The sequence below is a fragment of the Salarias fasciatus genome (genome assembly GCF_902148845.1).
Source record: "Salarias fasciatus chromosome 23 unlocalized genomic scaffold, fSalaFa1.1 super_scaffold_20, whole genome shotgun sequence".
In the NCBI taxonomy this organism is placed as follows: domain Eukaryota; kingdom Metazoa; phylum Chordata; class Actinopteri; order Blenniiformes; family Blenniidae; genus Salarias; species Salarias fasciatus.
In genome coordinates, this window is record NW_021941230.1 from 4224844 (window position 1) to 4250940 (window position 26097).

Sequence of the window (26097 nt, forward strand, 5' to 3'; positions counted from 1 at the left end):
CACGCGAACACACAGACAGACCCACAAGGAGCTGACAAGACACACCAGGACAGCAGGGCTTTTTAAAAGGAGCAGGACAGGTGCAGCACATTAGGGAGTTAACGAGACAGACCAGACAGGAGAACAAGAGGGCAGACAAACCAAACAGGACCCGAGCGCCCCCACATGGGTGCAGGGGCACAGGGCGTGACAGATTCTTTTTTGACGACTACATGTTCTGTTATTGATCCTTTGTTGACGACTTCATGTTCTGTTATTGATTCTTTGTTGATGACTTCATGTTCTATTGATTCAGTCAAATCCATGTTGGTTCCAGGAGGTACTGTTGCTAAAGAGCGCCTCCTGCAGCTCAGACACATTCACAAAAGAAGCACAGTTTCTGATTTTAAATCTTTTATTGCCATTCAGCATATTTCAGCTGTGATATTTATCTGCCAGGCAGATCCATGGTCAGGGACCTGGACCCTCAGTCCTCCAGGTGGAGGATATGGTTCTGGTTCTCCTGCTAGTCGAAGCTCTGCGTCAGTGTTTAGTTGGCAGCCAGGATCTGGTCCACCCATCCACGGAGCTCCGTCATACGGGTGTAGATTCCGGGCAAGGATTGGTAGCACTGGCTTTCTCCCCAGGATGCGATGCCCACCAGAGTCCAGACTTTGTTTTTCTCGCAGACCAGAGGACCGCCTTCGTCATACTGCCAGACGACAAGCGAACGTGTAAACAAAAACATCAGAGCAGCTCATCAGAGGAGCAGCAGGAGGGACAGGGAAAGGGGTGTGACCTCACATTACAGAAGCTGACTCCGGACGCCCCGGCGCAGATCATGGAGTTGGTGATTGCGCTGCCCCAGAACCTCTCACAGTCGGTGTCGGGCAGCAGGGGCAGGATCGCCTGTTGCAGGGTGTCGGAACGGTAGCCATCTGAGACACACACACACACACAGTGAGCACACACTGCAGCCACACCCGGCTCCTCACACACCTCTCTGGACTCATCTCACTGGGAAACGCCGTAGTATAGCCCCATCCGGTGGTCACGCAGATCCCGAAGAAGGAGTCGGTGGACTTGGGCAGGCAGATGGGGGACACGGTGGGTCCCAGGATGGCGGGTTTATACAGCTTGATGAGAGCGATGTCATTTTCCTTGGTTTCGGCGTTAAAGTTGGGATGAGTGAAGATCTGGAAGAGAGGACGGAGCCAGAGGAGGGGGAAGAGTCAGGAGGGGGAGGGGTTACACGAAGAGGAGAAGCAGTACGGGCTGCTGTGATTGGCTGGAAGCTGCGTCTCACCAGGATAGGTCTCAGAACCTGGATATTGTCGGGTGTGTTGAAAGCTCTGTTATGCGCACCAACGGCCACATAGTGGTAGACCCTGGAACACACACAGCTTCAGGACCGAAAGAACCAAACAAACAGCACTGAGATCAGGGGAACCGACCAAACAGCGCTCCGCTCAAGGGAACCGACCACACGGTAGCTTCAACATCACATGAACCGACCAAACAACGAGCCACTCAGGGGGACCGACCAGTCCGTTTCCACAGTAGACCTGTCTGGTTCTCTTCTCTTAGAACTGTAGACCTGTCTGGGTTCTCTTCTGTTAGAACAGAAGGCCTGTTTGGTTCTCTAAGACCTGTCTGGTTCTCTTCTTTTAGAACAGTGTACCTGTCTGGTTCCTTCTCCTTAGACCAATGGAGCCATCTGATTCCTTCTGGTGAGAGCAGTGTTGAGAACACTGGTTCTGTCTGATTCACTCTGCCTGGAACAGTGGTGAGAATAGTGGACCTGTTGGACTCGTTCTGCTTAGAACAGTGGTTAGAACACTGGTCCTGTCTGACTCATTCTGCTTAGAATATTGTTTAAAACAGTGGTTAGAACGCTGGTTCCATCAGATTTATTCTGCTTAGAACAATGTGTAGAACAATGGTCCTGACTGTTTCCTTCTGCTTAGAACTGTGGAGAACGTTGGTTAGAACCGTGATTCTGTGTGACTCCTGCTGATTTCTGTACATTTTGCTGTTCCACTCCTTCATCGGATGTTTCTCCTGAACCTAGAACCATTCATGTGTTCACTGTTCGCTGCAGTAACCCTTTGTGTTCCACCTGAGACACCAGTGTTTGTGTGGTTCTGACCTGAACTCACATCGAGCGGCGGTCACCACCCAGTACTCGTTGATCAGAGAACCTCCACAGAAATGGGAGCCGCTATAATCCTGAGAAGAACAAATGGAGGTCAGGAACCAAAGAAGAAGAGGAAGAAGAAGAAGAAGCAGAAGAAGAAGAAGAAGAAGAAGAAGAAGAAGAAGAAGAAGAAGAAGAAGAAGAAGAAGAAGAAGAAGAAGAAGAAGAAGAAGAAGAAGAAGAAAAAGAAGAAGAGGAAGAGGAAGAGCTCACCTGCAGGGACACCTGCCAGGGCCAGGAGTGAGGAACCGCCTCCTCACCGCCCACAATGCGGGCATACCCGGTCACGACGGGAGGGATGGAGGGAGTACCGCAGCCTGGAGAACCCAGACGAAGCGTTAGTGCATCCAGTGGAACCTGGACAGGGGACACTAAGGAGGGGGGACCACAGTCCACCACAGTCCCAGTGGAACTGAGACATGTCACCACCATCGCAAATTCCTTTAGACCAGAACCAGAACCACTGAGAGGAACCTGGGGTTCTTGACTACACTAGACTAGACTACTAATCTCACCATGGAGAAATGTAGAGTCCCAGAGGCTCGTAGGACACAGGAGGCAAAAAGGCTGATGAAATGTGTGAATAAAGAATAAGAAGTGACAGTAAAATCTAAATAGAAAAATTAATAGAAATCTAAAAGGAGAACAGATCTAACTCTATGTACAATGTGAATCTAAAATATAGCAGGATGTGGATGTGAGCTGGGCCAACATCTTCCTCTCACCCACATCCTCCACAGAGTCCAGAGGACAGCCAGGACAGAGCTGGTTCTCCAGGACAGAGCTGGTCCTTCTGTCCAGAGGACAGCCCAGAGGACAGCCCAGGACAGAGCTGGTCCTCCTGACCAGGACAGACTTGGTCCTCCTGACCAGGACCAGAGCCTTATACCAGTTTTCAGAACCTCCTTCTTTCAGCTGTTAATAGTTCTAAAATCAGGAATATGCTGACTCAGAGCTGAGAACTGAATCCAGAGTAGAACTACTGCAATTCCTGTTATCAGGAACCAACAACTGGATCAACAGTCTGAGTTCTGAGGAGAACCAGCAGGAGAACACATCAGAACATTATGAGCTTCTCTTCACTGGCTTCCTGTTAAATCTAGAACAGAATCTAAAATCCTTCTCTTGACCTAGAACGCTCTGAACAACCAGGAACCTTCTGATCCTACAGAGATGTTAGTCCCATATTGTTCCAGGAGAACGCTTGGTTCTCAGAGTGCTGGTCTGCTGGAGGTTCCTGGGTTCTCCTGTCATGTGGAACCAGGTTCCAGGTCCAGTCTTTAGACCTTTAGAGTCAGCAGAGCTTCAGGTAGAGCTGCTTCAGATCACTCAGGAAGATTTTCTCAGGGAAGCTGCTGGAGGTTGAGACTGCCGGAGAACCGGAGAACCTGCACTGAGGTTCTCTCCTTTCTCACTCTAGAGGTTGATATGGAATGATGCTTTGTTCCAAGGTTTCGGGGACACAATGACATGTGCAAGGCCGCCCTGTTTGTCTCCACTTGTTATTCTCGCGTAAGATATAATCCTTCATCTCCGGAAGTCATGCCAGAACTGGGTTGAATCCTCTTCGGAGCAGCAGCCTTGTTCTCGATCAGCTGATCTGTGTGTGCTTCCTCTGCAGTCCTCAATAAATCCTCCTTGTGCAGCGTCAACACCTTGACTCGTCATCTTTGGCTCTGATTCACCAAAAATTCCACAACAGTTTGGGGGCTCGTCCGGGATCTAAATACAACATAAAACGAGGTGAGTGCAAATATTTCCTTCTTAATACTTAATAAGGAAGTAATGCCTTAGCTGTGGGAATGTTTGACTAGATAAAAGAACTATTTCATTGTTAATTGGAATTGTTAAAGCAAATTGCTAAATATAAAGAGCCAAGGACGTCCCTAAATGTTTGATTGATTCTTATCAACCAACTAATTATTGATTAGTAACAATTGGTTTGTAATGATAATTCTATTCTAATTTGGAACTGTGACAGAGAGAGCTTAGGAAGAGTTTCTAGACTTGGAGTCTGGACGGCCCTGGGGGCCATTGGCGTGGAAGGGCTGAACCCCTGAAGCAACTTGGTTTTCACTCGGATTGGATCTGAGATTTCTACCGGTGAAAGTTGTTGAAAGCCTTGTGAGTGTGATTCTGCAGGTCACCTCACGACTCTGACTCTCTCTTTCACGATAAAAAAGGGGTAAATAAAGAAGACGGTCACGATGCTGGAGAACTTTTTCAGTTTTGTAAAGAACGTGTGTTGTTGTTTGTGTTGCTGTTTTGTGTGTTGTTGGTTTTTTTGCTAACCTGTTATTCAACATGGGGACAAATCAGTCCAAGCCAGAAAAGAAGACTGATAAGCAACAAAATATCAAACGTGAAAAAAAGAGGAACAGCATGGCTCAGCGCGCCGTGGCCTGGTGCAGTGTCTGATCCTGTCGAAAGTTTTCAGAAACTATTTGACGAATTCACACCAGCTGGGGTTGTCAGCAGAGCGGAAGGCTGGAGATATGTTTTTCCTTTCACTTCTGTTGTGTTTGATAAGATGAAGGGTCAGTGGCCCTATGAAGGTTCTTTCAGTAAAAAGAAGCTGAAGGTTGTCGAGGGAGCGTTGAATTCCAAAGACAGCTATGATGCTTCTATCTGGGATGGCAATTATATCTCAGTGTGCTTGGGCGTGTGGCTGAACGCATGAAAGACAGAGAAGACCTGCAAGAATGGATCACCAGCGAGTTGAGATCTGCTGTGAATGTTGCGGTGCGAAAGATGAGTGGTGTGCACGTTCTGATGCTTGCTGCGGTTTTACAGACAAGAGCTGCAGAGCTGGACAAGATTTTGGAGGATTCTGATGATGCGCAATCTGCTGCCTGAACGATGATTTTTGGCTGGTTACGCAGACAACTGAGTAATCTGAGAACACCGAGAGAATTAAAGTACACTTTAAAGGGACTTAAGGCAACTTTACAAAATTTACCTCAGGGCTGCCGCGATAGGTGCTGTGGGGAACTGCAGCCACCAGCCAAGGCGGCACGGGAGCGCGCACAAACATCTTACAGAATGTCCGGCTTCAAAGCGCTGCACCAGGGATGCTCCTGCTGTTTACTACGTCGCGGATTACTGCAGGACCACAGCGCATATTATGTGATTTTTGTAAGCATCCATTTTCACTCCCAAATGCAGCTGAAGTTCCCTCCATGAATCAAACGCATATCCAATATTTATTCGGGTGCCTGCCCGGCTTCGGTCCTATTTTTATTTTTTTTTATTTTTTTGACTCACGAGATAACGCTGATAATAGGGCTGCGTTAAACGATTACTTTTGTAATCTATTAATCTAGGAAATAGTTCTTCGATGCATTGATTAATCTAACGATTCATTTTTAAATCCGTCGCGGAGCTCCTCTCCGCCTCCGTGTTTATGCGGCGGGTCCCTGCGCGCTCCGCGGCCGGCACGGAGCACGTCTCCGACCGGTAGCAGAGATCCGGAGCTCTCCCGTCAGCCTCCGTGGGGCAGCTCAACTCGGCCCGTGGAAGCCGCGGCCTGCTTCACGTGCCTCCGTGGAGCAAGCCGCGGCGCGGCAGCTCCGGATCTCCGCTCCCGGGCGAAGACGCGCTCTGTGCCGGCCGCGGAGCACGCGGGGACTCGCTGCATAACCACGGAGGCGCGTGAAGCAGGCCGCGGCTGCTGGAGTTTTCCCGTCGCCGCCGTGGAGCCGCTCCGGGCCACGATTCATTTGAAGTGTGGAGGAGCGGTGTGGGTCTCCTCTCTGCTCTGACTGAAGCAGGGAGCGCTGCTGAGACTGGCCGCCTGTGAGTGCTTTGGGACGGGGGAGGGGCTCACGCAGCACCCGCTGCTTGCTGAGAACAGCGGAGACGTCCTGTCACGTCTCCAGAGCACCAGAAAAAGTGGCTAAATTTGTCGCTAGTCGCTTTTGACAAAAAAAAGTCGAAAACAGGCTTTGGAAAGTCACCAGATTTAGCGAGAAAGTCACCAAGTTGGCAACACTGCCACCCCTGATCCCAGCAGTGTATGAGTCCGTGTCCACGGCGGCCATGTTCTTCCTGTTCGGCAACGCGCATACAGCGTCAATTTACGTCACATCCCCACAACTGCGCGGGAAATTCGGACCCCGAACAGCAACAAATTATTTGGCACACAGCCTGTATAAGGCAACAGACAGATACGTGGATTGGCCTGTTATATTAGGTTTTTAATGCTTCACGACCCATTAGCATTTAATAAAGTGGAAATGCATGTGTAGTTTTTCACAAATCTTGCCTTAAGTCCCTTTAATGCATGGTGGCCTGGCATTTGCTGGTTCTGTGTTAAAGGCTGATTGTGATTCCTGGCTTGTTCAAGCCACAAAGACGGTTGTGGAAGACAAGCAGAGGGAGAGAGATGCTGCGGTGAGTGAAGACGTTTGTTTTTGTTAGCAGCGGCGGCTGTGGAGAACGGACGTAAACAGAGAGAGAGAGAAGTGAGAGGAGCAGAAGGAGGAGAGTCAGGAGAGTCAGAAGAAGATGGTGAGAAAGAACAGAAAGAACAGAAAGTTAAGATTGAGGGAAAGAAGAAAGTGAAGAAGAGTGTTGAGCCTAGAACCATGCACCTCAGGTCAGATCAGGAGCAAGCAGGAAGTTCAGGGGCACTGCAAGGGCCTAAGATCATGATAGGTGATGCTGCAGTGTGTAAGCCGTGGGCTCCAGGTGAGATTAGAGAAGCTGTAGCGAAAGCTCCGTCTCCTACATCTCAGCCTGTGCTTTTCTTCAAATGGCTGAGACAGTTGTGTACCATTTAAAACGGTTTGCTCCCTGATGTAAAGCTGCTTCTGGCATCCACATATGGTGTGGAATGGTCAACCTGTCAGAAAAGGTTTGTCTTTCCATCTTCTGCTGATAGGCAGTGGCCCAATGATCAGCCTGTGAATGCTTGGTTGGACAATGTTCAAGAAAACATACGGCACACAGCCTAGGGAGAGAAATAAGGGGCGCAGGTTTGGGAACTGTTTGGCTTGTGGGCGATCAGGTCACTGGGCTAAACAGTGTACGTTTCTAAAAGCTGATGGAGGGAAATCAGATGACAAGGGGAATGAGAACAAAAAGGAACAACCACAGTGCAAGGGAAAGAACGCATCGGGTTGTCGTAGGAACAGTGATACATTCCAACTTGCAAAAACCACATCAACTACTTTCAGATTATCCAATTCTCCAAGAGAAAACCCTGTCATTCCAATTGAAATTGATGGTAATGTAATCGATATTTTGGTAGATAGTGGAGCAACCCTGTCAACAGTCAAAACAAATGAAAATGTTTGCACACCAAGTAAGCATACAGTTCGGACAACTGAAATATCTGGAGTTCCTCTTATTGAACATTTGTCTAAAAACAGTCCTGTACATTTGAACAGTACTGCATTGAATCATTCGTTTGTTATTTCAGATCCCAGTCCCACCAACCTGCTGGGGAGAGACTTGCTTAGAAAATTGCATGCATGGATACATTGCTCTCCGGATGGATTGTTTCTGACAGTGCCTGAAGGGAGAGTAATGCAAGCTATGCAGGCTCTTGAAGCAATACATGATAAACTGTACTGCTGGACATTGTCTAACTTTGATTTGCAAGATTTCTTTTCAGTTCAAAACATTCAGAAGCTTGCCAAAGATTCACCGGCTTGTGCGGCGATGATGGCAGCAATGAGGCCTTTGCTGAACTGCCATTGTACGGCAGCGTTTAACCCAGTGGTAAGCTATGAGGAGAAAGTTGCAAATCTTCAAAATTCGAATGATTCTCTCACTTGTGATCAGATTCTATTTGTGGGTCCACAAGGCTGTGCAGTGCCGGTGAAATTGAGTGAGAGACAGCAGTCTGCATTCAGTGTAAGTCACTCCTATCCTCATATCACTGTGGCCTTGACAACTGGGTGCGAGGCACATCATCTGGGTGAAATGGTTTTAAAGTGCAAAACTTTAAGAGAAAAGATGCCGGGGACTAATACACAGCAAATTGTTCATTTGGGTGAAGATTTGTACGTGATCAGGCCACAGACACCAATTGATTTACCAGAAACCAAATTCGAGCTTCAGCACCCACCAAAACGGGTTTCATTTGCACCTCCATCTGATTTGGCTGAAGTACCTGCTAAATTGCGGGCTAAACATAAAAACCATGCAGGCTTAATCACCTCAGCTAAGCCACACAAGGTCACACTAAAACAAGGAGCCAAATTGACACAAATTAGACAATAAAACCTTTCTCCAAAAGCCGTTAAAGGTATTGAAGGTGTTATAAGGTCTATGATTGATCAAGGTGTTTTGGTTGAGACAGAAAGGCCATGTAATACACCAATTCTTCCTACACCGAAACTGGGTCGGCCGGATGAATGGAGATTTGTCCAACATTTGAGAGAAATTAACAAAATTGTGGTGCCAGTCACTGTGGTTGCTGATAATAACACCATTTTGTCTTCTCTACCTCCAGGCGCGTGCTACTATTCAGTGGTTGACCTGTCTGTTGCATTCTTTTCAAATCAGATTGGATCCTGAAAGCCAATATTTGTTTGAATTCACCTACAAAGGTAAACAGTATTGTTTTACAAGGCTACCCCAGGGCTTTGTCCCTAGTCTGGGAGTATATGCATCAGCGGTGAAAAGAGATCTGGAAGATCTGGAACTATCAGGGGGGAGCACTCTGATACAGTATGTTGACGATCTTTTGATTGCATCAAAATCAAAGGAGTCCTGTAAAGCTGACACTACTTTGCTCCTGAAGCATCTTGCTGAGGGGGGCCACCGAGCATCCTTAGCAAAGCTGCATTTTTGCCTTCCAAAGGTGAAATACCTTGGATACATGCTGGAGGAGGGAAAACGACTACTCTCACCGTAAAGAGTTGCACTGCTGACCAACATGCCCCCTCCACAGACTAAGAACGAGATGTCCTCTTTTCTAGGTATGACAAACTATTATCGTCACTGGAATTTGATTATGCAGCTATGGACTCTGTGATCAGAGCGGCAACAAACAAGGATGCTCCAGTCAAAGTGCAGTGGACAGAGATGATGTCGCAAGCCTTCCAAGATCTGAAGCAAGGCACCAGTTCTGGGATAACTGGACTACAAGCTGCTCTTTCATCTCTATGTCCATGAGAAAAGAGGGTTCGCTACAGCTATCCTGGTTAAGAGACATGGATCATATTTTCGCCCTGTTACTTATTTCTCTTACAGACTTTCGACTGTAGTCCTTGGGATGCCAAACTGCTTGCGTGCCGTTGCGGCCACAGCAGAGATGATAACCAAAACAGCGCCTTTGGTTCAGGATAATGACTGTGTAGTGTCTCACTCAGTGTGGCTGTTGTTGAATAAGTCGCAGACACAACAAATTTCAGCTGCCAGAAGGTCGGGGTATGAAACTATTATTCTGGGTAGTCCAAACATTACCTTGAAGAAATCAGCTCCACTTAATCCTGCTACTTTTCTTCCAATGTACAAGGAGGAGGAGGGGGAGCATGACTGTGTGCAGACTGTTGAAGTAAGCACTTCCCCAAGGCCTGACTTAATGCAAACACCGATAACAGAATCAGACGTGATTCTGGACACTGATGGATCTGCATTCCGACCATCAGATAACTCGCATTTTGCAGGTTACGCAGTAGTTAGTGATGAGGGGGTGCTGGAAGCAGGTGCTTTACCTCCTGAAATATCGGAACAGGCTGCAGAGTTATATGCTTTAACCAGAGCCTGTACTCTGGCAGCAGGCCAGGTTGCTACTGTGTTTACAGATTCAGGTATGTTTTTGGTGTTGCACACAATTTTGGCCACATGTGGAATATGAGGGTTTTCCTGACATCTTCTGGCAAGAAAACTTGACATCACGCATTAGTCGCGATTTTTGTTACAGGCCATACTGCTTCCAAAATGGTTGGCTATTGTTAAATGTGCGGCTCACACTTCAGGTGATGATCCTGTCTCACGTGGAAATGCACTGGCTGATGAGTCAGCCAGACCAGCTGCACTTTCCTCTGTTCCTGTGATAACCCAAAGTTTGTCAGCCTCTTCTGATACTACAGATACTCCTCCCTTCGATGATGTGCTGGGTTTGCAAAACCATGCTGATGACCAGGAAGTGGAGTCATGGGTGAAGGAAGGTTGCACTAAAGATCCAACGACTGGCTTGTGGTCAAGCTCTGATGGCAGAATGGTCTGTCTGCGCTCTTTGCTTCATGTTTTGGCCCGTGTTGCACATGGACCACCTCATGTGGGTAAGAGTGGAATGGCGAGGATGATCAGCTCTCAGTGGTTTGCTCCAGGTGTTACAAGTGTGGCACAGACACTTGTAAACAGATGTATGATTTGTCAGCAGACTAGAACGAGAGAGAACGTGATCAAACATGACCATTTGGTGCCTCCTACAGGGCCTTTTGTAAATATGCAAATTGATTTTTCACGTATGCCTGCGTGTCAAGGTTATAAATATTTGCTTGTGATTACTGATCAATTCAGTAAGTGGACTGAAGCATTCCCTACGAAGAAGGAGGATGCGAGAACTGTTGTGAAAATTCTTCTGAAGGAAATCGTTCCTACATTTGGAGTGCCCTTGGAAATCAACAGCGATAGAGGCCCAACCTTCACTGCCAAGATAACACAGAGACTCTCTGACCTGTTGGGATTTAAATGGCAACTGCATGTTCCCTATCACCCACAGAGTTCTGCACAAGTTGAGAGAATGAATCGTGCGGTGAAGGAGAAACTCACAAAGACAGTGATGTCAACGGGTCTGAAGTGGCCTGATGCCCTTCCACTGGTATTGTATGCCATGGGGTCTTGTCCAAATGCTACTACTGGGTTATCACCCCATGAAGTGTTAATGGGAAGACCAATGAGTACAGGGGTCACACCTCCGCTACCGCCTCATAAAGCTTCTCTGATGTGGACTGAAGAGTTTCTGTCTCAATGACTACGTTTACATGCAGCTAAAATTCGGGTTCAGGTCAATATCTGGGTTTCTGAAACATTAGGAAAACCCCGTTTACATGCTTTAACAGACAGAGAGTTACCCCGTTTACAAGTCAGCGCATTCAATCGGGATATCCCTTTCCAAACCACGGCGCACGTCATGCTGTTCTCAAAACAAAACAGCTCTGACCGGAGCGGCTTTGTGTTGCCAGATTGGGTGGGGTTTCTGCCAAAGCAAGCTTCTTTTTTGAACGCGTTGGATGGGTTGATTTAAATGATTGTGTTTATGACGTGTTATTTTTATTATACAAATACGGTTTTAACGTGCATTTTCAACCGAGATGGAGGTTTGGGCTGCTTTCTATGAGTTTCAGATGTTTTTACGGCCTCGATCGACAGATCTGGCAACCTCCTCCACTGGCCTGCAGAGGCAGACTGCTGCGGTGACTCCGTTCTGTAGACGGAACGCAGACAGAATGGTTGTTCTGTTGTTCATGATTTTTCCTGCAGGCCATACAAATCGCCACCTTTCAGAAGGAGGCATGTACGCGCTCAGAATAACAGTTCGTATTGGGCGTTACGGGAGCCTTACGGCCCGAACGCACTGGACGCGGAAGCGCCGCGCGCTTCTGATCGCCTCCCATGTTAACCTATCTAACCGGCCGCACCGAACGCACAGTGGAGCGCCGTGCGCGCCGCAGCTCACGCGCCGCGGCTCGCGCCCTGCAGCGCGCCCGCTCCGCTTCCTTCTATTTTTCACCGGGAGCGCCATATGTCAAGCTGGATCAAGCAGATCGGACCAGACAGGAAGTCGGAAACAGAAAAGGCAAGAGAATCCGGTCAATTTTCAAAATAAAATAAATTAAATGATGATTAGTTACGGACGGTGTTGCTCGTCCGTCTATAATTTGTCACTTGGGTCTAATCACAAGACAGATGGACAAACAAACAGACATACGCATGTACGCACCCAAACACACACACACACACACACACACACACACACACACACACACACACACACACACACAGCGACAGACATTCACGTGATGCAGAAAAAAAGAGGACAGGAGGAGAAAGTCTCTCCACAGGTCATCAAAACACACACATCCATACTGTCAGAGCGAGACAGAGGGAACAAACGTGAAAACCGAGAGCTGACGAATCCAGCCGAGTGCAGTCAATGTGTGACCAGCGCTGAGAGCGCAGGCAGCAGATACGCCTCCAGTGCGAACAGCCAAGCGCCGGCGCGGAGACACGCGCAGCGCCGGCGCGGAGACACGCGCAGCGCCTCCGCTACGCTTCCGCGTCCAGTGCGTTCCCGGCGTTACACGGACGAAAGTGTGGTGAGTTTCGCGCCTACTCGTTGCTGGACTCAAAAGACCATGATTCATTGCGGATGGGAGCATGCGCAGAACCAAAATCAATGTCCCTTAACTCGTTATCTGTTTACATGGCGGCACTTTCGAGTTTGAAAAGGAGTAACCCAGCGGTCTTTATCGGGTTTTACAAATCTCAAAAATGAGCTTTTCCGGGTTTTGGCGGGTGTTTACATGGACACGCGCTATTGGGTTATTGCCAACATTCGAGTTTGAAAAGGGTTTGAAAAGAGTTATTGGCTGCATGTAAACGTAGTGAATATATCTTGAAACTAACAGAGTCACTAAGGAAGTTTCATTTGCAGGTGCAGAAAAGGTTGCAGAAGCCTTCGGAGGAGCCGATCCATCCCTTCAAGATTGGTGACTATGTGTTGATTAAATCACTTGATAAAATCTGTTTAACCAACAGATGGAAGGGTCTATTCCTGGTCCAACTCGTGACCCGAACAGCCGTGAAGCTGGAAGGAAAGGACGAATGGATTCACGCGGCTGGCACCCAAGGAGGCTGAGTCGGACGACACCAGCTGAGATGCGGCATGGCTATGCTGCTTGCCCTGCTGCTGGGAGGCGTGCTGGTATCCCATGGGATGCTGGGGGGTGATGAGAGATCCTCTCTACTGAGAAGGGAGGAATACAACCTAGATGGATGCGATCTCCAGGATCTTGGAGATCTTCCTACTGCTGGGACAGCTGTGGGTTCTGACGGAGCCTCTGATCATGCAAGGGAGAAGCGTGACATGGACATGGAGCTACCGGCTTCTTACCTGGCTTCTTACATTGCGTGGTTTGGGAGGCCCACCGAGGACAATGACATTGTGCCGGCCAGTGGTGATGGAACGAAGATGGGAGCTCCTCGAAGGAGGGCGGTATCATCTTCTAAGGACAATTCTGCGTTGCGGATGATGTCTGACTTTGCGAGAGAACAGAAGCTGAAGGACTGTTGGTTGTGCCAAAACATGCCACAATCGATGCATTCACCGATGTTTTCCCCTGTTCCGTTGACCAAGGCTCAATACAAGTCACTGGACTGGAATGATGTGGCTGTGAGAGTCGAATCGAGCTTTGACAATTGCTGGTTTCCTACCCACTTGGTGGTGGCTAACAAGGATGTGAAATACGCGAAGATTGCGAAGCTGGTTGCCAATGAGGTCAATGAGAAATATGTGCCTGCTGAATTTAATCAAACAGAGCTTTTGAGAATAGTCTATGCACAGTTCTATGTTCAGGTGGGGATTCAGTACAGGTTACAGGTGTCTCTGATTCAGACTAACTCTTCGAAACCTGATGTGAGGCGCAGTTGTGTCCATCAACCTTTTCCTCCGGCTATAATTGCAGAAGCGTTGGTGGAAGCTGCTCCATGGGTCGGGTCCGTCAAAGTAGCCTCGGTTCACATCAAGGTGAAGGACTGCGAGAAGCCGGTTTATGGTGCTAAAATGGTCCTGCGAGACTGCAGTGTTGGCTTGCCACCGATTCCAGCGCATAAGCTGGTTAATGTTTCAGTTTGTTTTCAGGATGAAGCTAAGGTGATTCAAGAAACAGCGGAGGATGCATGTTTTTCTGTGCTCAATGTCACGCTGAAGGAGAAGGCGTTGCCGGAGGAGCTGTATATGATCTGTGATGACCAAGCTTGCAGGTGTGTGCCGGAGGATGTGGGAGCCAGGTTGTGCTACTTGGCCTATCTGATTCCGCTCATCAGGAAGGTGGATGCTAATGAGATTGCTGGTCTGTATGCTCCGTTGCACAGAAAAAAGAGAACAATTTCGACTGCTACTGAGGTTTTTAGCGTCCTGTTGCTGTGGTACGGTGTTTATGTGACTGAGGAAGAGATTAAGTCCTTATCCAATGTCATGGAGAGACACATGAATATGTCTACCGATGCGGAGGTTGCGGTGAATGAGGAGTTGCAAGAAGTGAAAGGTGTAGCGTTGGGGAACAGGATGGCATTGGATTTGATTTTGGCTGCTCAAGGGGGTACCTGTAAGGTTATTGGTAGAGAATGCTGTACTTACATCTCTGATGCTACGGCTCAGGTTTTGGATTTAGCTCATGACACCGAGCTCGGGGTTAAAGAACTTCACATGAACCATGGGTTTGAGCTGACTTGGGTTTGACCAACTTTTCGAAGTGGTTTGGATCCAGGAGAGCGGGTGTTCTGAAACTGCTGGTGACGGGTGTGGCTGTACTGGTTGGCATTGCTCTGGTTTGTGTCTGTGTGTGGTTACTTGTGTGAAGATGATCTGCAGGAGGAGGAGAGCTGCGGGTGCTGTCATACAAGCTACTCAGATGTGGAGGTTGAGCTGAAACTGACAGGTTTCCGGTATCAGTTCACAGATGTTGCTGAAGTGAGTTCGGTGTTGGGTGTTTACGATCTGTACCCGTTCATTTCTTTACTACTGATTTCCTTTTGGTTTGTAATTACTTTTGATGTCATTCTGATACTTTGATCAAATCCTAATCACTTGGGGTGTTAGAGGAGTACTGAGTACTGAAAGAGAATCATATCTGGTGGTTTGAATTTGGGTTGTAGTAGTACTACGATGATGTTTTTGATGATTTCTAGTCATGTGATATTAGAATGTCAATATACATTCCCCGTGAATTTCTTCCTATGTTTATCACACATCTGTAATCGGAATGCAATCAGTGATGTATTCTCCATATGTAACTGCTGATCTTAATGATGGTTTTGTTTTTTCTTTTAGTTTAGCTTGATTGGACACATTGCGGCCACTGATTGTCTTTTACCTTCCTGGTTGATTGGCCTGGGCTAGGATTGATTGTTTGGCATGAAGGTATTTCCAGCTGTCACTGTCCTATGGTATGCTGATTTGTTTAAATTTTGCATCCATCTGTGCTGCTTGGTGTTTTTGTGACAGTGGATCAGTTTGAAATGGTCGTTGAAATTTAGATAATATAGGACAAAAAAATAAAGTCTTTGAAAAATGACGCTGCATTTGGGAGTACTGACTTGTTAATGTACTGGCTTACATTAATATTGAAGTGTGACACAAGTATTTGTGAATTTACTTTGTCTGGCTCTGCTGTCTCCGATAGTGAGTTAGGTTATTGTTAGTAGTCGTAATAGTAGTTGTTTATTTGGCCACACAAACAAACTCAAGATGTACAGAATTATGTCAATAATACATAATCATTATCTTCATCATCATCATCAGTATAATCCTCATTATCATAATTTTAAAGTTTGTGACTAGAAGGGTTTAGGCTGAAGATAAACTTATTTTGCCTAACCCAGTACTTAAATCAAGTAAGCTCCTGCACTTGAAGCAATGTTTTTTTCACGTAAATAGAGACAACAACAAAGGAAAAGAAAAATATAACAGAAGGAGAAAAAAAGTAAAGATTTTACAACATTATCAATATGTATAAGTATGCAATTATTTAGCTGAGCGTCTTAAATTCTTAATGACTCTGAAACAGAGTTACAGAGATAAGTATTTTTCAAGTACAAATCATTTATACTGCTGTTTAAATGTTTTTAATGTTTTACATGTTTTAATTTCCTCATTCAGATTATTCCACAATGTTACGCCTTTTATAGAGATACATCTCCTTTTTGTATGTGTCCTTGCATGGCTTGTTAGACATAGACAAATTCCACGTAGGTTATACCTGCTGACTCAATGGTTAAATATTTTTTGAAGATAGGATGGTAGACTATATTTATAGGCTTTATACATCACTGTCAGAGTGTTAAAATTCGAAATTGTTTTGTGTCCAGCTTAATTTGAAATTTAACAACAGGGGGATTGATATGGAATGATGCTTTGTTCCAAGGTTTCAGGGAACACAGTGACATGTGCAAGGCCGCCCTGTTTGTCTCCACTTGTTATTGTCGCGTAAGATATAACCTGGCATCTCCAGAAGTCATGCCAGAACTGGGTTGAATCCTCTTCAAAGCAGCAGTCTCGTTCTCGATCAGCTGATCTGTGTGTGTTTCCTCTTAAATCCTGAATAAACTCTCCTTGTGCAGCGTCAACACCTTGACTCGTATGGAGATAATTTTGTGTCTTTATTATTCAATCAATCAAAAAAGGTTTTGCAAACAAAAAAGAGAGTTGAGACCAAAAAACATAAAGTTGCAATCAAACAGATAAAAGTTCAATCAAATAGAATAGATCTGAGAACAAAATTATTTAAGTGGCAACCCCACTATTTTTTTTTTACATCAAAACAGAAAAAAGCTTTGGGTTTGAATTCTGAAGTTTTGGTTGCGAATCTGACTGAACCCAGTGGGCGGGGCCAACACTGGTGGAAGAGAGAAGAGCTCCTATTGGTCGCTTTGACCTCGCTCCTCCACCGCCTGTCTTTGTGCTGTTGCTGGCTGCTTCTGCACTCGGTAAAGGCCAGTACACATTACAGGCTTTTTTCAATCTTCCCCGATTCAGAGACCACACACTAGAAGACAACAGAGGACAGATCACACCAGATCTTCCTCTCCTGGTCTTCTAGCGTGTGGTGTCTTGTGACAGACTAAAAGATTCTTCATCTTCTAGTCTTCGAGGCTCCTCACTCTTCCAAATCTCGTGGAGTCAAACTTCACTTTGAGCGGCTTCCCTTCAGTCCTGTGTTTACATTAATCTTATAATTTGCCCCTGCATTTGATAATAATTTAGCTTATTCATGTGTGTTTATTTTTTTTTTTACATTCCACTCCAGAGAGGAACAGTATAGAAATAAGTTATAGCAATCTGTGACAAACAAGCTACTTTTTTTTAAATCACCAAATAGCTTAAATCATTTTTTCTCCCCAGATCGAATGGTTTAGACCAGAATCAAAACGTGTTCAGCATTGATTAGGAAAAAGTTTCATTAAATGTCCAAGTCCTCGGAAAGTTTGTTTTTCCAATATGTCTTATTCTTCCGTGATGATTAACAATGGAGATGAATTAAAACACTGGGATTATTGCAGGACTGGCGAGATGCAGATGCGTGAACCAGATCTGGGATTGGGTCTGAATGAAATCCAGTTCATCCAGGAGTGAAACAGTTACTGAGGAATAACCACTCATTTTCTGCACTACTGAGTGTAGGCGCTCTGGCTTTTCTGTTTCTCTGTCATGTAGTCAACATATTTCACAGACATATATTCATGTCCCCAGCTCTGACAGCTGAGAGGGATTTTTTTTTTCAACACCTCGGTGAGATGGAGCTGTTCAGCCAATCAGGGAGCTTTATTCTGAGGGTGTGGACAGGTGGCTCTGAGCTGATCGTCGAGCAGGGCACCACACACCACAGGATTTGAGATCGGAAATATTAAACATGTTCATTATCTACGATTTCGGCTTCCAATGCCTCCTGAAAGGCTGCGACTGGAAAAAAAAAAAAAAAAAAAACCTCTCAGAACACACGGCTCAGATCTCAGATCTATTCTATTTGATTGAACTTTTATTTTCTTGATTTCAACTTTGTTTTTTGGTCTCAAATCTCTTTTTTGTTTGCAACACCTTTTTTGATTGATTGAATAATAAAGACACAAAATTATCTCCATAGACTTGTCATCTTTGGCTCTGTATCACCAAAAATTCCACTTTAGAGGTTACACTGTAGAGTGAAGCAGCTCTCCGGACTCTAAAGGTCTTAAAGGAGTCATGAACAAGAATGTGTCTTCCCATCTGAGTCTCTCTCTGTCTCTGATCCTTCTGCATCAACCGGATCAATGCTGAGCTGATTCAGAGGGTTGGAGTGCAGGATTCTCCTCCTCTGAGCCTGGTTCTGCAGGATTCTCCTCCTCTGATCCTGGTTCTGCAGGGTTCTCCTCCTCTCCCAGATAGCATACGGATGTGGGCCAGTTCAGGCAACAATCTGGCACTGTAGGCATTCTTCTGGGCCGCGCAAAACAGATGTAAGCCTAAATTGGCCCATGTGGTAAATACTACATTTGGCCCATACCTCACAAAACAAATATGGCCCATGTTTGGCAAATACGTTTCAGAGTAGGACATGGTTATTCTGTAGGTGAACCAAGGCTGGGCCAGATATGGTTCAGCACACGTGGCCCACCTTTGCTGAAACTCATTTTGGCCAATTTTGGCCGAAAGATGGCAGTCACCATCGACTAATCTGGATGTGAGCCTAAAGTGGCCCGCATGTAACATGGTGGGGTCCATACTTTGTGAAGAACAAATGTTGCAGGGAAAGAAAAGACAAGAAAAGTTATGTTAGTTTGCTTCTCTCACTGAACAGCTGTCCACTATTACTTGCTCCGAGTTGTATCTACAATTTCAACTAGCAGACACTTTTGTCCAAAGCAACGTACAACAGATATAACATACAACCATTACACTCACATTTAAAACTAGGGACAATTTAGGGTGGCCAATTAATCTGAAATGCATGTTTTTGGACTGTGGGAGGAAGCCAGAATAGGGAACCCATGCAAACTCCACACAGAAAAGCCCCAAGCCCTGGCCAGTACTTGAACCCAGGACCGTCTTGCTGTGAGACAAGAGCATTAACTACTACGCCACCATGCATAGCTATGCAAACTGCTCCTGCTTTTCTTTTGTCCAGATCATCCATTATTAACTAAACCATAAACATAAGATAAGATAAGATAAGATAAGATAAGATAAGATAAGATAAGATAAGATAAGATAAGATAAGATGACTTGATATTCCTTTTTCAGTGGAATGTTCCATGATGTACCTGAACATATCACCCACAGTGACAGTTTTTTTTTTTTTTTTGTTTTGTTTTTGTTTTGTTTGTTTTTTGTTAATGAAGTCAACTACGAAGTCTGTATGCCGTGAAGGATCATATCTTTATTCAAACTCTACTTTCCGTTATGGTTTTTCCTGCTTCAAGTCGGAGTTTTCCAAATTACCGAGTCCTTTAAATGCATCATATTTGAATTGACGAATGGGCACAAGGAAGCAATTGCTGCAAACCTGCAACTGTGAATTCTATCCAGAACAGAAGAGAAGTCATGGTGAGGTAAGTCCCTGAACACAAAATAAAAGAATGAATTAATCTGTTTGTTGGAAACATTTAGCTCTTATTGTTGGAACTTTACATTGTTTTGTCAGATTGCCAGTGCTGCAAAAATGTTAGGTAGTTAACATTCACTTTTATGTAAGGATAAAGTGACCAGTGCTGAAAAGGCGTGCCACACAGCTCACACATAAGTCAGCTACAATACCTATTTTGCAGTACATGTGTGATGCTGTTCTACAGTAGAAATCAAGATGAAGCCGTCACCATATGTAAAAAAGAAAAAGAAAAAGAAAAAGAGGGTGAAGTACAGAACAAATCTCCCCAATTCTAAATGAATTGAACTCTATGTTTTATTATTGTAACTTCAGGTTAAATGTGAAGTTTGCCAGAGTGTTTGATCAAACTGCTTTACTCAAGTTCACTTGGCATGTATCAGTGCCATCTTTCATTGTTGTCTGAGCAAGCACATATTGGGTCAGTGATCAGATACAATATCAACTATAGCGTCAGATTAATTTTATTTAAAAACCTTTTTTTTTGTTTGGTTTCATGGTAAGGTTTTTGTAGTTAGCACTTCACTGCAACCATGTCCAGTAACCACAGAGCTGCTTTACTGAGTCAACAAAATATGTTCTTTTGTGCATTTCTTAAAGGGCCAGATGAAGATGAGACGATGCTGGGGCCATGATTGTTTTGCAATGAGCGTTGGAGGTCAACAAGTGCTCCACTGAGTCTGAATTTTGTTCATTTTTTATTTTGTTTTGCCTATTTTGGGGCACGGGTTAAAAAAATAAAGGATCATTAGTTCCCTACTTTTCACAAGTTGTTTCTCATGTCTGGTTATTTCTTCATTTCTTCAGAACGTATCTTCACCTTTGACCCTGATGAGTCCCAAGACTGGACCACTGCATGCCACCATTTAACACAATATCTGGAGGTACTGAAGTGATATGTAGCCACAAATACACACGACACCATTTCTGCTTTATTTATATGATGTGTTCATGTTTGACCGAGAACGTTGTCATGGTTTAGGCTCGACAAGATCTGCCCAGATAGCAAAAATCTTTTGGCCTATATCTGGCCTATACCTGACATGTTCACACGGCCCACGTACCCCATGGAATGATGGCACTTGGGAGGTCCGCTCCTGTTTGCCAAAAGTGGGCCACAATCAAGTCTTCACAATGCCAGATGTCAACCAAAAACAGGCCAAATAAACTCACACTCAACCGAATGTAGGCCACTGTATGCTTTTATTCTGGCCCATATACGATATGCAATGATGGCACAAAGGTGGTCCACAGTTTTTTGCCAAAAGTGGGCCACCACCAAACCAGCACAGTGGCAAATGTCAGCCAAGAGGAAACCAAATAAATCAACAGTCAGCCAAATTTGGGCCACTGTGCACAAAAGAATTTTGCTAGTGGCCCACATTCGGTTGAGTTCAGGTAGATTTGGCCTGTTTTTGGTTGACATCTGGCATTGTGAAGGCTTGGTTGTGGCCCACTTTTGGCAAACAGGAGCGGACCTCCCAAGTGCCATCATTCCATGCGGTATGTGGGCCATATGAACATGTCGGGTATGGGCCAGATATGGGCCATAAGAATTTAGCTATCTGGGCTGAGCCTGGTTCTGCAGGGTTCTCCTCCTCTGAGCCTGGTTCCGCAGGATTCTCCTCCTCTGATCCTGATTCTGCAGGATTCTCCTCCTCTGATCCTGGTTCTGCAGGATTCTCCTCCTCTGAGCCTGGTTCAGTAGGGTTCTTCCGTTTGAAAGGGAGTTTTCTGTTCCCTCAGTTGCTCATTAGTGTCCAGAAATGACTGTTGTCTTTGATGCTGTATGAATAAAGCTGGGTTGATTGGAATCTGACTAAAACAAGGTGTCCTTGCGGTGAAGCTGTCCTCCAGGACCCTTGAAGGACAGGGTCTTCCAAGCTGAATGAAGGCCTGTTTTATTTTGAAAGGGTCTCAGCACTTGTATTGTGTTGATTGACTGAGTTCATCCGGAGGCTCGGTCACCCGCTGCTACTGGTCCAGGTCTAGATCCAGATCCAGATCCCGATTAAGGGCTGGATCCAGATCCAGGTCTATATCTAGACCCAGATCCAGGTCTAGATTTAGATCCAGATCCAGGTCTAGATCCGGATCGTGTGTGTGTGTGCGTTCTTGTATTTCTATCCTTGTCGGGGCCAAATGTCCCCACAAGGATAGCAAAATGCGGAACGACGTGCCTTGTGGGACCTTTTTCCGGTCCTAAGTAGGAGAAACAGTGTTTTCTTGACCATGTTGTTGTTACTGAAAAAAGTAAAAGTGCAAAAACATTTCTTTAGGGTTAGGCTTTGTTGTGGTGTGGGTTAGGGTTAGGGTTAGGGTTAGGGTTAGGGGCTAGACATGAATGGGAGTCAATGGACGGTCCCCACAAGGATAGAAATACAAGACTGTGCGTGTGTGTGTGTGTGTGTGTGTGTGTGTGTGTGTGTGTGTGTGTGTATACTCGTATTTCTATCCTTGTGGGGGCCAAATGTCCCCACAAGGATAGGAAAACCTGGAATGATGTGCCTTGTGGGACCTTTTTCCAGTCCTAATGATGGGGAAACAGTGTTTTCTTGACCATGTTGTTGTCACTGAAAAAGTAAAAGGTCAAAAACATTTCTTTAGGGTTAGGCTGTGTTGTGGTGTGGGTTAGGGTTAGGGTAAGGGTCGGGGTTAGAAGTTAGATATGAATGGGAGTCAAAGGAAGGTCCCCACGAGGATAGAAATATGAACCTGTGTGTGTGTGTGTGTGTGTGTGTGTGTGTGTGTGTGTGTGTGGGTCTCACCGTGGGCGGCGCTGATGAAGGCGAGGCAGGACAGGATCCAGAGAAAGGCCATGGTGCTTCTGATGCTGAGCTTGATGAAGACCAACGCCTGTTGTTTTATACCTGAGCTCTGCTGAGGATCGACCAATGAGAGGCGCTGCTGCGGCGGCGGCGCCGGTGCCAGCTGCTTATCACGGTCCGGAGGCGGCAGAGGTCCCACGCCTCAGACTCCCCAGCCTGCTGCGCTCTGATTGGCTGAGCAACAGCAAACGGTAGGCAAGAGGAATTAAGTTCTATTAAGACTGAATAAACACACACACACACACACACACACACACGCACGCACACACACACACACACACACACACACACACACACACACACACACACACACACACACACACACACACACACACTCACAGCTTTGCTGGAACCATCGGGGCTTCTGTTGGGGGTTCCTGGTTCCTCTCAGACCCCTTTTCGACCGCACTGGCTCCCGGGCCAAATCGGGGCCAGGGCCAAAGCGGTGCTAGCCCCGGGCCTCCTGAACACGGGCTTTGCTTTTCGACCCCCTCGGGAGCCTCGGAGGTGGAGCTACGTCACTGCAGACGTCAGTATGTCACTGTGAAAACAGGCTGCTCACACTTATGAACCACAACAACGAAGGACTCCTAGAAATGTTTCTGGCTCTCTATTTTTTCATGGCGAGCTATCAAATCATCATCAAGCTGTTAGCGACGCCCACCTCGTCTCACCAGCGACGGCGTTTGAGAAAGAAGGTAAATATCAGACGTTTTATTTCTCTATAGTGAACGTGTTAGCGTTAGCCTAGCTGCTAACCAGTACGCTAGCGTCAATCACGTCGTGGTTGAACAAATTCAGTAAATATATGATGATGTCTGTGTTTCTCTTTCTAGATTATCTTCAGCACTGTGAGCTGCAGATCTCCTGCTGCCTGGTTCCACCTGGTTCCTCCTGGTTCCTCTTGGTTCTTCCTGGTTCCTCCTGGTTCTTCCTGGTTCCTCCTGGTTCTTCCTGGTTCCTCCTGGTCCTCCTGGTTCCTCCTGGTTCCTCCGTCACGCTGCCGCTGGACACATTCCAGCAGCAGCAGTTTGTGCTAAACTTCCGTGTGGCGGACTTAATTCAATACTTGTGTGATCTGATGGAGGATTTTAATCTTTCTGGTGACTGATGTTTAGAGTGTGACTGAAGGTTCTGCGTTCTGTTTACAGAACAGAGGGATAATGTCATTGTTGTTCTGTCTCCACCGCTGCTGTTCCATCGTTTCATTTATTAAATTGAAGTGAGGAAATCACCACGGTGTGTTTGTTCTTAAACACCCTGCTGTCTTGATCTCATAAACTTCTCTCAATAACTGAATTGATTTTCTGTAAGTAGCGCATGCAGACAGATCATGTAATCACATTACTGTGCAGGTGTAGGTGATTTTTACCTGCATGGTGCGATGGTAACACAAATATGACACAAAATATTTATCTATTCCAGCTGCTTTTATTCACGCCACACCGGAAAAACACCAAAGATAAATAATATTTATACAAAGAAAAGCAGTCCAGTCCATTCATGTTGTTTTGCTCCTCCTGCCCTGCCTGCTCCAGCAGGTCCAGATGCTCCACCGGACCGCCGTCAGAACCGCGCTTCATTTTGCTGAATAAAAGCACAGAAACAAAAATAGCTTTTAATAAATATTCTCTACATTCATAAGAAAACGAATAAATGTTGTACTGTGCGGTCATGAGTACCGGGTCTGGTCTGGGAGGACGCCGATCCAGACGTCCTGCAGGACGGTACCGGTCAGCTGCAGGAGTACCGGTCCTGGTTCCTCTCAGACCTTTTTTTGGGGATCTATCTATCTATCTATCTATCTATCTATCTATCTATCTATCTATCTATCTATCTATCTATCTATCCATCCATCCATCCATCCATCCATCCATCCATCCATCCATCCATCCATGTCCTCCACCACCAGATTAAATGACTACAGGCCCGTCACCTTGACGTCTGCGGTCATGAAATCCTTTGAGAGACTGGTGTTGAGTCACCTGAGGGACGTCACAGATCCCCTGCTGGACCCCCTGCTGGACCCCTTGCTGTGCCCCCTGCTGGACCCCTTGCTGTGCCCCCTGCTGGACCCCTTGCTGTGCCCCCTGCTGGACCCCCTGCAGTTTGTCGACCGATCAAACAGGTCGGTGGATGATGCAGTAAATCTGGGATTGCACTGCATTCTTCAACACCTGGACTCTCCAGGGACGTATGTGAGGGTTCCTGGTTGTGGACTTCAGCTCTGCATTTAACAACGTCATCCCGGACATACTCACCCAGAAACTGTCCCAACTCTCAGGAGCTGCTGATCATTTTTTACACGGCCATCATCCAGTCTGTCCTCTGCACCTCCATCATGGTCTGGTTTGGTTCGGCCACCATACAGGACAGGACAGGACAGGCTGCAAAGAACAATTAGGTCAGCAGAGAGAACAGTCGGGCCCAGCCTGCCCTCTATCCAGGACCTGGATCTCTCCAGGGTCAGGAAGAGATCAGCCTGCCCTCCATCCAGGACTCTGATCTCTCCAGGGTCAGGAAGAGGGCTGGTGACCTCTGACCCTTCACACTCTGCTCAAACTACATGTTCTGTTATTGATCCTTTGTTGACGACTACATGTTCTGTTATTGATTCTTTGACGACGACTGCATGTTCTGTTCTATTTCATCCCTACTGACCACCAGAGGCGGTGCGTAAAGCACTGGAATGTTCCCTTCGCGCATGCGTAGTTCGAGTATGTATACCAACAATCGTCACACGTGACCCCTGGGTGACCGAGGAACTGGATAAGTTCAGGGCTCCACCCACCAATCATCTCCTAATTTTCCTCTCGCGTTCAGTTCGGGTGCACCTGACGGGACGGGCCTATACGGCATCATGATGCATCGTCGCTGGGAGCCTTGTGACCCTCGAGGTCGGAGCTGCCTAAGTGCCCTCCAAAGGCTATGATGTGTTGTGGTCCCATTCACCTGACTCGGCGGCGCTGCGCGTCGCCTGTGGTGAGAGATTCATTTAAACATACCTACAGCAGACGGTAAGGTTGCTGAATCTACTATTCTTCATGGTGTGATGGGGGGAGCGGCTGCTCCCCTGGGCTTGTTTACATGACGACCGCGGCCGTTGCGGCGTGGTCGGTGTTACATAGGGGTCAGGGACGCCACTGGCGTTCTCACCCAGCTTCAGGTAGCAAGCAGCAATCTGACTGTTGTGCTACTGTGCTTCTGACTGTTGTGCCTTGAGCTCCGCGCCATGTGAGGCTCGCCGTGGCTGTTGGCTTGGGCTTATTGCGCCGACGGGCGTGCCGCGGCGGCTGGCGTGGCACGGCGAGTGGCATGGTGGGTGGCGGCGTACGGCCGCTAGCTCGGCTGAGCAGCCAGCCTGTGATGTGTGTTGTGGTGTAGGAGGCCCAGCCGCCTCTTGCAATCGGCTGCTGCGTGTCTTTCTGTTCTGTGTGTCACCCCCGCTTCGGCGGATGACGTCGCCGCTGGTGGACAGACGGGGGGCCGCCGTTGCCGTTGCCACAGCGGTGGGCACGTGTGAGGAAGCTGGACACATTTCCTCACTGATCAGGTGTATTCTGTCACTCACATTATATTTTGTACATCTTCATTTAGTTTCTGTCTTCACACATTTATTTTGGTGTTCATTTAGGTTCATACATTTCATTTCTTTTACAGATGGTTTTGTGTTCACTGAAGATTGGATCCTTATTTAGTTTTCACATCCATTTGTTTGTTTTGACTTCTCACCAGTTCTCTTTCTTTGAGGTGATTGGCTGGGGCACTGGCATGG

General features: G+C 46.5%; 1 protein-coding gene across 1 annotated transcript; it reads right to left on the reverse strand.

Moving 5' to 3' along the window:
• Positions 1–529: 529 nt before the first annotated feature.
• On the reverse strand, positions 530–22314 carry LOC115384126 (chymotrypsin B-like). The gene is made up of 7 exons (XM_030086455.1): positions 22263–22314; positions 2390–2493; positions 2129–2208; positions 1286–1367; positions 998–1175; positions 784–917; positions 530–691 (listed from the first exon to the last, which is right to left on the reverse strand). Exons 1-7 carry the CDS (start codon positions 22312–22314, stop codon positions 530–532), a joined length of 792 nt encoding a protein of 263 aa, XP_029942315.1.
• Positions 22315–26097: the final 3783 nt, after the last annotated feature.

Coding starts and splice junctions, on each gene's coding strand:
- LOC115384126 (XM_030086455.1), bottom strand. CDS start 22,314: ATGGCCTTTCTCTGGATCCTGTCCTGCCTCGCCTTCATCAGCGCCGCC. Junction 2,209..2,389: donor CCTGGCAGGTGTCCCTGCAG/GTGAGCTCTTCC, acceptor TGTTCTTCTCAG/GATTATAGCGGCTCCCATTT. Junction 1,368..2,128: donor GCCGCTCGATGTGAGTTCAG/GTCAGAACCACA, acceptor TGTGTGTTCCAG/GGTCTACCACTATGTGGCCG.